The sequence below is a fragment of the Sinocyclocheilus anshuiensis genome, unplaced genomic scaffold (assembly GCF_001515605.1).
Source record: "Sinocyclocheilus anshuiensis isolate Anshui unplaced genomic scaffold, SAMN03320099.WGS_v1.1 scaffold819, whole genome shotgun sequence".
NCBI lineage: Eukaryota > Metazoa > Chordata > Actinopteri > Cypriniformes > Cyprinidae > Sinocyclocheilus > Sinocyclocheilus anshuiensis.
This window is the reverse complement of record NW_015548238.1, coordinates 561,965-574,180: the sequence shown is the minus strand read 5'-3', so window position 1 is coordinate 574,180 and position 12,216 is coordinate 561,965. Positions and strand designations below refer to the sequence as shown.

Genomic DNA, 12,216 nt, shown 5'->3' with positions numbered 1-12,216 from the left:
TGGGCAACCAGTCTCGGGCTAGAGGGTGATATGGCTGTGGTGTGCCACCCTGTGGTGTCGTTTGTGTTATGGTTGTGTTACTTGCCTGCGTTATGTTTGGATTTGCCAGCTGATATTATTAAATTTTATTTGGGAAACATTACCTTCTTCATCATCAACTGATGCTAGTTTACTAGCGAGTGTCAATTAAGCATAAATGAATGTGAATAAATAGGTCTAAGTCTTAAGGTAAGTAATTTCACAGTGACCATACTAACAATATCCTCAGGTGGCCATTTCTAGTCATATAGCTCCAGTCTACCAAATACATCTCATTTAACTTCCCCATTCATCTCATCTCAAAATGTGCCATCTGCCATGCTTGCTCAAGGACACGGAGTTCTGGATATAATAACCCTTCTTGTAAATGTCATGTGATTATTTACTCTGAATGACAATGATAAGTCAGTACACAACAACACTGATGGTACCACAGAAACATTCACAGTCCAAGCCCTTCACAAGTGATTTTACTATAATGAATTTAATGTTAAAAATAAAACTTCCCATGCATTTTGTACTACAAAAGTTGTCATCTCTCAACAAAAGATCTTGGCATTAGTAATTCATGTGAGATGATGATTGCACTTTTGATTGTTGTAGTTTTTTTTTTTTGTTATGTTTTACATTACAGCTAATGATTCTGACAAAAGCAGCATGCCAGCAATCAGCCGAGTAGGACAATATGGATTTACTGAGGAAAAAAAGTGTACATTTTAAAAGTAAAAGCAACATGGACGGTATATTTCAGAGGCAGATTACAAAAGACAAAAAAGTGTGTCAATATTAGAACACATCGGTTTTTCATCTTTAACTGTGACATTTTAAAAACAATCATACACAAGTGTAAAAACACACTTTCTTCTGTCAAAAACCCTCTTCAGGAGTATGTGCAGCTTTAAAGGTGCTCAAAACATGTCACGACAACCAATGCACAAATGTGCATTTTATTGTTTTGGGATTTTCTTGTAAGCAGCTTTTTATTTTCTACAGGAATGTTCAATTTCAATTACCATTGCTTTACTTTATTCATCTGAAAATAAATACAGTACCAATCAAAAGCTGGGACACGCCCACTCACTCTTTACAGTTAATCTAAACTCAAATTGAAGTATGGGAATTATTTATGTAGTGACCAAATTGTTTTTAAATCTGATCTCTTTTATGCTCATTTTTTGTTCTTCACACTCATTCAAACAATACTGAATTAGTTCTCAAATGTGCTGGACTCCCGATGGTTGCTTTTCTTCTACTATCCTTTCTAACGCAACAATTCATTTTACTTGATTTACATTTGAACAAAAATGTTTAGTTTTGTAAAAAGATTCATACATAGGCACAATTTATTGTTGTCTATAAAACTAATTTCAAGCAGTTAAGCAGAAGCCTTTAGATCAAAAGGTTTTTAAGATCATGAGAAACATTTCTGTCAAGTGTGTCCAAATCTACAACACTGACATTCTCACTTAAAAAAATCTGTTCTGTAAAAGCTGTTCTGTAATAAGCATATGCAATATTGCAATGTTTTGTATCTGTGCACAAGAAATCGATTATCCTTATACTGTAAATAATAATGAACTTACAATGGGAGTAGTAAAACTGGCACATATGTAAAATTGATAACATCTGCTTGATATTGTAGTAAGTTTGAAGCAAACAGCACTGGTTCCATGTCAAAGTTTCCTTCTCCACACAGTCAAACATACAACAAACAGTTGGCATTACTGATGGAACAACATTTTTTCTCTATACATTTCATACAAAAATAAAAAAATGTCATTGTTCCAATCTCTTTTTTGACTCCATATTGCACAGAGGTAGTGGCTATCAAGGTAAAGGGGAGGTGACCTAGAAATTGAAACAAAAAACTCCATATTTTTGTTAAAAAAAAAAAAAGTATCTTTTGTTGTTGTGATGTTTTGTTGTAACCAGAAGAACTGTAAAAGAACAAAATATAATACTGCAATCACATACAAAAGTAGTCCTTCATTTTGTACATTTTATACAGTGTTAACACTTAATCATTGATTTTCTTTCTGTTTGTTTTCTTCTTTTTCTCAAAAAGGCAAATGGTATTTTCCATGTATGGACCAAACTGATGGACAGTCTAAGCCAGGGGGTCCACCAGGGGCTCCTCGTCGCCCCGTGATAGCAGCTCCTTCTTCTCATCTGTACTGGCCAGGGAATTGCGGCTGTTGTGAGCTCCCATGTACAGAGTAGCATACACAGGATTTGTGAAGTTGGTCGGCTACAAAAGAAAAAGTTGGAAATATATGGGATCAGACCGATTCTTTAGCTGAAAAACCACTTTTGTAACATTATAAATGTGTCACTTTACTGCTTTAGTCACTTTAAAAAAATCTCTGCAACTTCCGGAACCCTACTGCTGCAATCATTACAATAACTGGGCTGAGGAAATCAAATGTTATGAAATGGATCAATGGAATTTTAAGTTTTCCTCTAATATTGTTTTAGAGTAGTGAAATAAAGCATCTTTTAAAATGTATGTAGTTTGCTGTCATCTTACTTTGTCAGGATCCAGTGTGAAGTCAGCATCCAACAATTCTCCAACGTCGTCATCTTGCTCTCCTTCATAAATTTTATAGGCTGGGTTCCCAATCTCAACATTCATAGCGCCATTTGTCATTCTCTGATGCTGAAAGCCTTTGGCTCTGCAGATACACAACATACAGTTTTTATTCAGAGGAAATGAGGTTGTGAGGTCAGTATTACACCATACAAAGCAGCACAAGGAGAAATACAGCCACAACACAGAGGGATGCCACTAACAGTCATTGGAACAACCTAAAATGAAGCAACACCATCATAAACCCAGCGTTTACCAAAATACATCGTATATGTGTACAATTTTTTGCTTGTATCCACAATTTTAAAGGGTTAGTTCACCCAAAAATGAAAATTAGGCTGTGTTTTACTCACCCCCGAGGCATCCTAGGTGTATGTGACTTTCTTCTTTCAGATGAATCCAGTCAGAGTTATATTAAAAATTGTCTTTGCCTAGGTGTATATTACTTTCTTCTTTCGGACGAATCCATTCGGAGTTATATTAAAAATTGCCTTTGATCTTTTAAGCTGTTTAATGCCACTCAGCGGGTGTTGCATTGCTTCAGTCCAAAAGAACTTAAATAAAAATCGCCCATCCATTTAAAAAAAAGTGTCTCACACGGCTCCGGGGGGTGAACAAAGGCCTTCTGGAGCGAATCGATGCATTTTTGTAAGAAAAATATCCATATTCAAAACATAATAATCACTTTAATGTAGCTTGCGTACACGGAAGCAGCTCCGGGAGCATGACGTATGAAGTCAGCGTTGCGCATGCGCCCGTGAGTCTCGTGAAAACCAACGTTTGTTTACAGGAGCAAAGGAAGCAAAGTTCACTTACTTTAGCAAAGGAAAACCATTCTCCTCTTCGCTTATACCGAAATCCTCCGACATTCTTCTTTACAAATCCTCGTTTTGTACTTCTAATAAGTGGCCGTTGTTTTGTTTTGATCTCTCCCCTGCACTTCTGCATTCATCACTTCTGAGCGGCGCATGTGCAAAGCTGACCTCATACGTCATCCACCCGGAGCTGCTTCCAGTGTACAACAGTGAGCGCAAGCTAGATTCAAGTGATTATTACGTTTTGAATATGGATATTTTTCTTACAAAAATGCATCGATTTGCTACAGAAGGCCTTTGTTCACACCCCGGAGCCGTGAGAGACACATTTTTATGGATGGGCGATTTTCATTTAAGTTCTTTTGGACTGAAGCAATGCAACACCCGCTGAGTGGCATTAAACAGCTTGAAAAATATCAAATACAATTTTTTATATAACTCTGATTGGATTTGTCTGAAAGAAGAAAGTTATATACACCTAGGATGCCTCGGGGGTGAGTAAAACGCAGCCTAATTTTCATTTTTGGGTGAACTAACCCTTTAAAGTCAACCAACTTGATTAATGATTAGAAAATTTGGATCATTTATTAAAGGTACAAAAGTATGTGTACCAAAAGGGTTGGGCTGTATAACAGTTCATCTGATCATTATTTACTCATCCTCATGTCGTTCCAAACCCATAAGACTTTAGTTCGTCTTCAAAACACAAATAAAGATATATTTAAATGAAACTTGAGAGATTTCTGGCCCTCTTTTGAATGTCTATTTCACCCACACTTTGAAACTTCAAAAACAGTTTATAAATACATTGTAAAAGTTTGAGCTTTCATTTACCACATTTGACGTGCTCTGTATATCCAGTATGTTTGTTGATCAATGTTTATGTAAATAAAGTTAAATCTGTTCTCTTAGTAAGACACACCACTCGATTCATATAGATTACTTGCGTGGACTTTCATTGGCGGGACATAAATCTCACAGGTTTTATTAAAAGTATCTTAATTTCTTGCCAGCACCATCGCGCTGACATATAGCGCTAATGCGCTTCGGGCGTCCCGAGTTCGAGTACCGGCTCACGGACCTCTCCCGATCCTTCATTTTGTTTCAAATATGAATGAAAATCTTATGGGTTTGGAATGACATGAGGGTGAGTAAATGATTTTAGGTGAACTAACCCTGTAATATACAGTAGTTCACTTAAATTCAACTGATGTGTGGTCACAAGCGTTTGATTATTGATATATGTATTTCACTACCGCTTTACATGTGGTTCGTTAAAACAGGACAAACAGTGTCAGTGTCACAATTTCTTCAACTGACAATCAGCAATATCAGTTTTCATTTAGTTCAGTTACATAGTGACCTCATTCAATAGTCAAGTCCAGCTAAATCAATGCATTTTATTGAATATTAACTGAAACGCATTGAAGAGAAACGTGATGGCTCATTTGTTATGAATAATCAGATCTTTTCATTCACATCTATCAAGTTCTAAATAACATGAAAAATTAATCAAATGAGAAGTGCTTTTCATTTATGAGTAATAAATTCACTATATTATACAATAAGGCATTACCACATTGTTTAATAACTAAGGTTATTGAAACTAAATCTTAAAATAAATAAATTATTATCAACCATGTTTTTATTTTCCCTTGCATTTCAAGCAAAAACAATTATGATATAGGATTCAGGTCTTACTGTCCTCCCCTAGTAAAAATAAATAGAAATATGCAAATGAAAAGCTATTGATAAGACTAACACTTTCTTTAAGTTAAGGCCATCAAATGCCCACATTATCTTGATAAAACACTGGGTTTTGAATGCAGCACATGTTCAACAAATCAGTCCTGCTGAGAACCGATTGTAGATAATCATACAGTAATACAGCGGGACTTGTATGACTGTTGAAAACAATAGGTTCTCACAGTCTGGCACAATTAGATCTATTTCTTTATTCTCGGTAGCAGATTATTGCCTTCTCATCAGAGCAAGGCACAAACCACTTGTAGGGTTTAGTCAGGTGGTTTGACAGAAAGAGATCGGGTGAGACCATGAAGACAACAAGAACACTTGGACCACAATTCTCCAAACCAGCCAGAAAGATGGACAGAATGGGGAAGAGACAAAATAAAGACATAATGGACAAAGACCGTTACCGCGGTCGTTTGGAGCGGGATTTGCCAAGCCTACGGAAAAGAGCAGATGCGATTTACCAAGAAAGAAGGAGAGAAAATAGGTGTTTTGGGAATGGGAAGTTGCTTATATTTCAAATTCTGAACAGTAGAACACTTTAAAGAGGTGAAAATCTTTTGAAAAAGAGCAGAAGTACAATTTTATCATATACTCACCCTCTCATTCTTTTTCTGTACCACAATACTGCTCCTCCAATCATCAACACCAGCAGTATCAGTAAAACCAATGGAATAACTATTGAAGCTGTTCCTAAAAGAAACAGACATTAATATCATGTTTTATTTAGATTTTGGAGAATATTCTATTACACCACCATCAAAAATATGATAACGCTTTACAATAAGGTTCATTAGTTAACTACTTTAACATGAACTAAGCATTAACAATAGTTCTACAGCATTTATCGATCAAAGTTATTATTTTCAACATTTACTAATGCATTATTAAAATCAAAAGTTGCGCTTGTTAACATTAGTTAATGCACTGTGAATTAACATGAACTAACAATGAACCACTGTATTTTCATTAACCAACAATAATGAAGATTAACAAATACTGAAATAAATGTATTGCTCATTGTTTGTTCATGTTAGTTTATACATTAACTAACATTAACTAATGGAACCTTATTGTAAAGTGTTGCCAAAAATATATATGTTTAACAAAACCCTTACCAGTAATGACACCTATTGGCCTAACATGTTTCTATTAGTTGTAGAATCGAAAAATGGACTTACGGCCACTGGATTCAGCATTTTCAATGGGAGCAGGATTCTCACAGCGATGACCCTCCCATCCAAGAGGACATCTACATGAAGAAACAAAGGAATTTAACATATATATATATATATATATGAACTAAACCAAAAACGGCTATAAGCCCATATTTTGTAGCAGCTACTCAATGATCAATGCTGTTGCTAATAAATCCTCACATGGTTACAGTCATAGTGCCATGAGGAGCTGAATGGAGGAGTTCTTGAGAAGTACCTTTATTATCTTAAATGTTATGGAGCGTGAAATGGTAGGATCCTGCATTTTTTTAAATGTGGTCCAATAACCAAGCTTTTTAACCCATATGGCATCAACTATGTGAGCTACGCCTAGGATAGAGGTGATGTGCATGTTGTTGTTGTTTTTTTCCTGGTGAGCTGGGAAAGAATAAAGGCCTAAGCATTGACCCTTGTGGTACCTCAGTGGCAAAGGTGCATGGTGATGAATAAGAACCTGTCCAGATAACATGATGAGACATGTTGTACAGGTAGCAACTAACACAGAAATCCCAATGTCTGCTGGTCTAGAAGTCAAGACTCTGTGATTGATAGTGTGTAACGGTGGTGGCCGCCCTAGCATAAATAAACTCTATTAAGGAAACTGGGTGTGTGTTTGCTGTGTGCTTGACATTTTCCTCTTGTGCTGTTATTGAGTTTGTCAGGTTAATTGAGTTTTAAAGGGACAGTGACAGAAACATCCGCATGTCCTCCTGCAGGGCTTACGCTGGGATGTTAATAACTTATATTAAGTGCCGCTGTAATTACAGGTCTGATGTCAATTGTCAACAAATTGTGGGGATCGTAGTCGCTCTCTCTGACACATGCACATATATAGTCAAGCATGCATACAAACGAACACTTATGCACACACACACACACACAAACAGATATTTTTAGCTACTTGGTTATGTAGACTCTTACTAGACTCTTGATAGCTTTGGGAATCTAAAGTCTACAGTCTGCAGTACAGATGTTATCTTACAACATGACAACATGTTGCAATTTACTACATTTAAAATATAATAAATATTCTAATAAACAGTTAATATTAATATCATGGAATTTTTACATTGAGTACGTTTGCCAACACGTCAAAATAAGTGTACTTTAAAGCGTGACAAAAGTTGATTAAAGCAATATGTAACGGTTGTGGCTGCCCTAGCATAAATAAACTGTATTAAGGAAAATATTCGGGCGCCAGTCAGGTTTTAACCCTGACAATTTAAATTAACCCAGGATAGCCCAAAAAAAAGAAACCACCTGTTACACTAAAAAAAAAACAATCCAATTAATAATTCAGAAGGGGAATTTATTCCATAATGTCCAAGAGAAAAAAACGTGTTTGAAAAAGGTCATCAAAAAAGAAAAAGAAACAGTTCAAAACTTTATTTCACTTCACATGTGAAATTGAGATACATGAAGAAAAGCGCGTCATTCTATTATTTTCCACAGTGGCAGTTTCACGTCCACATTCATTCATAAATTGACCATAGAAAGAGAGGCAGAGTTGCATATTATCCACTTGTGGTGCCCAGGTGAGAGCTTGCACAGGAGTGCTGCCAGCCAGAGCAGGAGAAGACATTAGCATATGGGACACAGGATGCATGGGGCTGAATGGAATATGGGTGTTATTCACTGCAGAGACCCCAGGCATCAGAGGTCGCACTGCTGGTGGCCATACAGGAGTTGAGATATCTGGAGGGTACTCCATTTCTATGAAAGTGGATGGGGAAGGAGGGGTAGTCGCCATATGTTGTGTTTGTGTGGGTGAAAGAAATGTTGGGCAGAAAATCAGTAAATGTAAAGGTAAATCAGTAATTGTATTTGTCAATAATTTCATGCACCACACTTTTCACAAAACACCCACATACAATATACAAATGGTTGGTAACCTTTTAAGCTTTCCCAAATTACACTCCCGTAAAAAAAAAAACAGAATTTCCATAAACACAACAGTTTTCTTTTAAGGGGAAAAAAAACGTAACCCTTCAACAATTTACCATAAGGTTTCAGTAATTCCCCAACAAAAACAATTCACAAAAATAAATGTTCAGGTTTTCAAGTATTCAAGTTCTCATAAATTCTCATAAAGACTCATAAAGTCTTTAAATTCGACGATCAAACATCACTCACAGGAAGCAATACTCAGAGCGGCCGTATTTCTACTCCTCCCGGGAATCCATTAACGCTCAACCATGCACCTGCAACCTTGCACGCAAACTTTCTGATGACGCATTTTTCTCAGGTATGTCACATCTCCTTTATATCCTCCATCCTTCCGCCGTTAATTGAAAACTCCGCCCCAATCCCTCAAAGTGAAAACGAAAGTAAACCAAAAGATGTTGTGGCCCAAAGTTTTTGCACTGCCACAAGTGTCAGACAGACTGATGCATAGAAATAGTTTGCTGCAGAGTTATGCTATTACATTCTAGCCAATGATTTGCTACACAAACCTGATTGAAGAACAGATAGCAGCATCAACAGAATGACTAGTTTTGTAGTCTGACTGACAGAGGACAAGCAACACAGCTTTAGCAATGAATGGAAGAAATTAGGTTTCATACTGTATATCAGAAGAAAGGAAATTGGTTCCCTTTCATGGGAACTTCGAACTGCGTCCTCTAGGGGTCATGGCTGTCGCCGGCCAACGAGTTGGTGTTTTTTTTTTTTTTCAATGTATGCTTCAGACACGGGTCACGACGAGGCGTTCCCCATAGCGCCCCCTAGAGGACGCAGTGTCTCGTTCCCTACTCAGGGAACCATGGTTACACAAGTAACCTGAGACGTTTTCTTGGAGTATTGGGATTATGCATGCTATCTTCATCTGAAGAAACCATGTAGATTGAATAAAATCATTTGGAGTGGTAGTGGATATGACTGCGTGCTCAAGTGGTACTATTGAGTATGTTTAGGTTATATGACTTGCAGTGCTGTTATCGTTAACTAAAATACACCATTATAAATGGTTTTCAGTAATTAAAATAAAGCTGAAAAATGAAAAATAAGTAATATAATAATAAATATTAGAAGAAAATCTTAAACTTGAAAAACTTAAATGAAAAATGTAAATAAGTTTAAGTACTAAAATTACTAAAACTAAAATTGAAATACAAATAAAAGCAAAATAGAAATATTAAAAAAGATGATAAAAACAATAAAAGCTATCATTCAAAATATTAATGAATACTATAACAATATATAAATGAAGCTAAAAGAACACAACTTACTTGCACTGTGGGAGGTTTGAGGCACTAAGAGAGCACTGCCCATTAGCACAGTACCCTTCACATGTATAACAGCTTGGCTGGATTCTGCCACTGGTACACCTGCAACACATAAACGCATTATAGTAAGATTTAGTCAATAAAAAATCAGGGCAACTAAAAACATATTGTTGGGAAAGCATTATGAACATTAAAAGTTTCCAACCATCGTTTTAGGAGAGAACAACACTGCTGCAGTGCAGTTGCTTTTATCCACTGTGAAATGCCATTGTCTCAATATGACAGGGGAGGAGTTGAGAAGTAAGAGGGTGATGTCAGATCCAGTTGTTCCAGTAGTGACTCCAAGCATCAAATTGAGCCAACGATATTAACAAAAGACGCAAGCAAACAGATGCTGCGAGTGAAAAGATGTAGGATGCCCTTTTGGCGCGTGCAGTGTATTATATAAGGAATGGACGGGGCCAATAGCCTGCACTGGCCAATAGCGTGCTGCAGGGATAACTTTTTTTTGTAAGCCAAAACCTGGAAACAAGTTTTAGCATTTCCAAATGTATCATCCTGAAACAATGGGCTTTTTGAGAGAGCTTTTGGTTAAATGCCCGAAATAAGGTAGGTGTTTAACACAAGTTTAAGATATTTTCAGAATTTTATACTACATAACACCTAACTCTTGATTTAAACGTTAGGTTAAAGGGCTTCATGATTGGCCACACAATCGCTACTTCCTAAAGTAAGATGTCAAATGAGCCAAGTGAAAGAGAACCGAGGTTTAGAAAGTAAATGGATCAATTTGAATTGTATGTAGCCCTAACATATGTATATGTGTACTAGAGTATGAGATTGTGTACCTGCATGTAACGTCTCCATGTGGCTGGTAGATGTTGGTGGGAATACACTTGCCATCACGGCAATAGTGACACTTGTCCACTTCACAGTTGTTGCCGATGAAGCGTGGAGGGCAGCGACATTGTCTCGACCCATCGATGGACTGCATACATGTCCCTCCATGGTCACAGAATCCATCACATGACCCTGTTAGAAGAGTAGAGAACAGTTTAAAACCCCGCTTCATCTGAATTAGTTTCTTCATCACGGCCTGAAGATCACCTTTAGATCTGGTTCACACTGGTTCACATTATTACTGTTCTTGTATATTGTATTTTGTATACTGTTTTATGCATGCATTATGATAGAATCCTTAGTTAATATAACCTCACACATAACATGTTTGGTATCTGAGCTCCAAATTACGTTTCCTATTTGTTCATTTACATGACATTTTGCTAACTCTGTGACATATTAGTATTATAAGAATCTTGAAGATTCAATCCAGTTACATATGCAAAACACCATGCTCCAGTGGCGCAGTTGTTAAAACGTGTGACTTACTCATTTTCCCTGTACAACCTGTTTGCACATTCTTCTTTTGTACATTCGTACTCATCTTAATATTTATTAAGTCTACAGTATACTGTCCTGCGCATTTTATTTTATTCTTTTTTTTTATCTTACTTTTTCCATACCAATATTTATATATAATTTTCTTGTGTTTGTATTCTTTAATAATTGCACTGTCCATGGAGCGGACCTGACTTACATTTCACTGCTGGTCATATATTCTCTATATAACCATGTATGTGACAAATAAAAAATCTCGAATCTTGAATCTTCAATGCTAGAGACAAAGGATCGTAAAATTTCCCTCCAAAAGGTACCATTCCTCATTGGCTCACTCAAATCCTGAGGGTGTGACATCCTCACACTTTAAAGATCACTGATCACCAGATCAGCCTGGTTCTTTTAGATTCTGAGAAGATGAGGATGCTGAGCTAGAAGTCTTCAAGGACCCATAAGGTTGTGCCAGGCTGCGGCCTTGTCTTTCCATTCATCAAAGATCCTCGGATCTCAGCTGATTAAGTTGTATTTACAACACTGTTCCAGAACACTTCAACCCAAATATTCAGATGTGTGCAGCACATTTTATAGAGGACCGTTTCCTGATCCTGGGAGAGTAAACTATAATGCCAGCTGTTCTGACTCAAAGACTGTAAGTAAATTTGTTATATTTAAAGAGTTTATATATTTAATATATTTAAAGCGAGTTTTTTGGGCAGTGTAGAGTAGTTCACTTTCCATCTGGGAGAAAACTCTCTCGACCACCACAGAGTCAGAATAACATCTTTTGGAGTTCATCACTCTTCAAACCCGGAAGAACGTGATCGCGACTCCGACACCACCGAACCTCAAAACCATCAACACTTTCATCTGAGACTGCATCCGGACGCTCATTCAACAGCCAAGGAAATGCAAGTATCGTACATTTAACTAAACGAAACAGAGGTTTAGAATAAGCTGTAGACCCTGTTGTAAAACGGCGCTGATGGTTTGGTTTCACTCAGGTGGTTAACTGACTCATTTTCCATAACTGCATTCTCTGGTTTCTCTGATGGGTTCATTCATCCACTTTTACTTCCCCATGTATTAGGGCTGCACAATTAATCGAATTTCTAATCACGATTACAATTATGGATGCCACAATTACGTAATCGTTCAAAGGTGCAATTAATCATTTAAAGTCCACT

At 36.8% G+C, this 12,216-nt stretch overlaps 1 protein-coding gene across 1 annotated transcript in view; it reads right to left on the bottom strand.

Moving 5' to 3' along the window:
• Positions 1-655: 655 nt before the first annotated feature.
• lrp1aa (low density lipoprotein receptor-related protein 1Aa) overlaps positions 656-12,216 on the bottom strand; it is a 200,232-nt gene continuing 188,671 nt past the window's right edge. The window contains exons 85-91 of the mRNA XM_016442040.1: positions 10,483-10,666; positions 9,638-9,736; positions 6,375-6,445; positions 5,793-5,886; positions 5,601-5,630; positions 2,567-2,711; positions 656-2,287 (exon numbers count right to left, since the gene is read on the bottom strand). Coding sequence (XP_016297526.1) covers positions 2,147-2,287; positions 2,567-2,711; positions 5,601-5,630; positions 5,793-5,886; positions 6,375-6,445; positions 9,638-9,736; positions 10,483-10,666 — 764 coding nt within the window. The 3' untranslated portion in view covers positions 656-2,146. The remainder of the gene's footprint in view (positions 2,288-2,566; positions 2,712-5,600; positions 5,631-5,792; positions 5,887-6,374; positions 6,446-9,637; positions 9,737-10,482; positions 10,667-12,216) is intronic.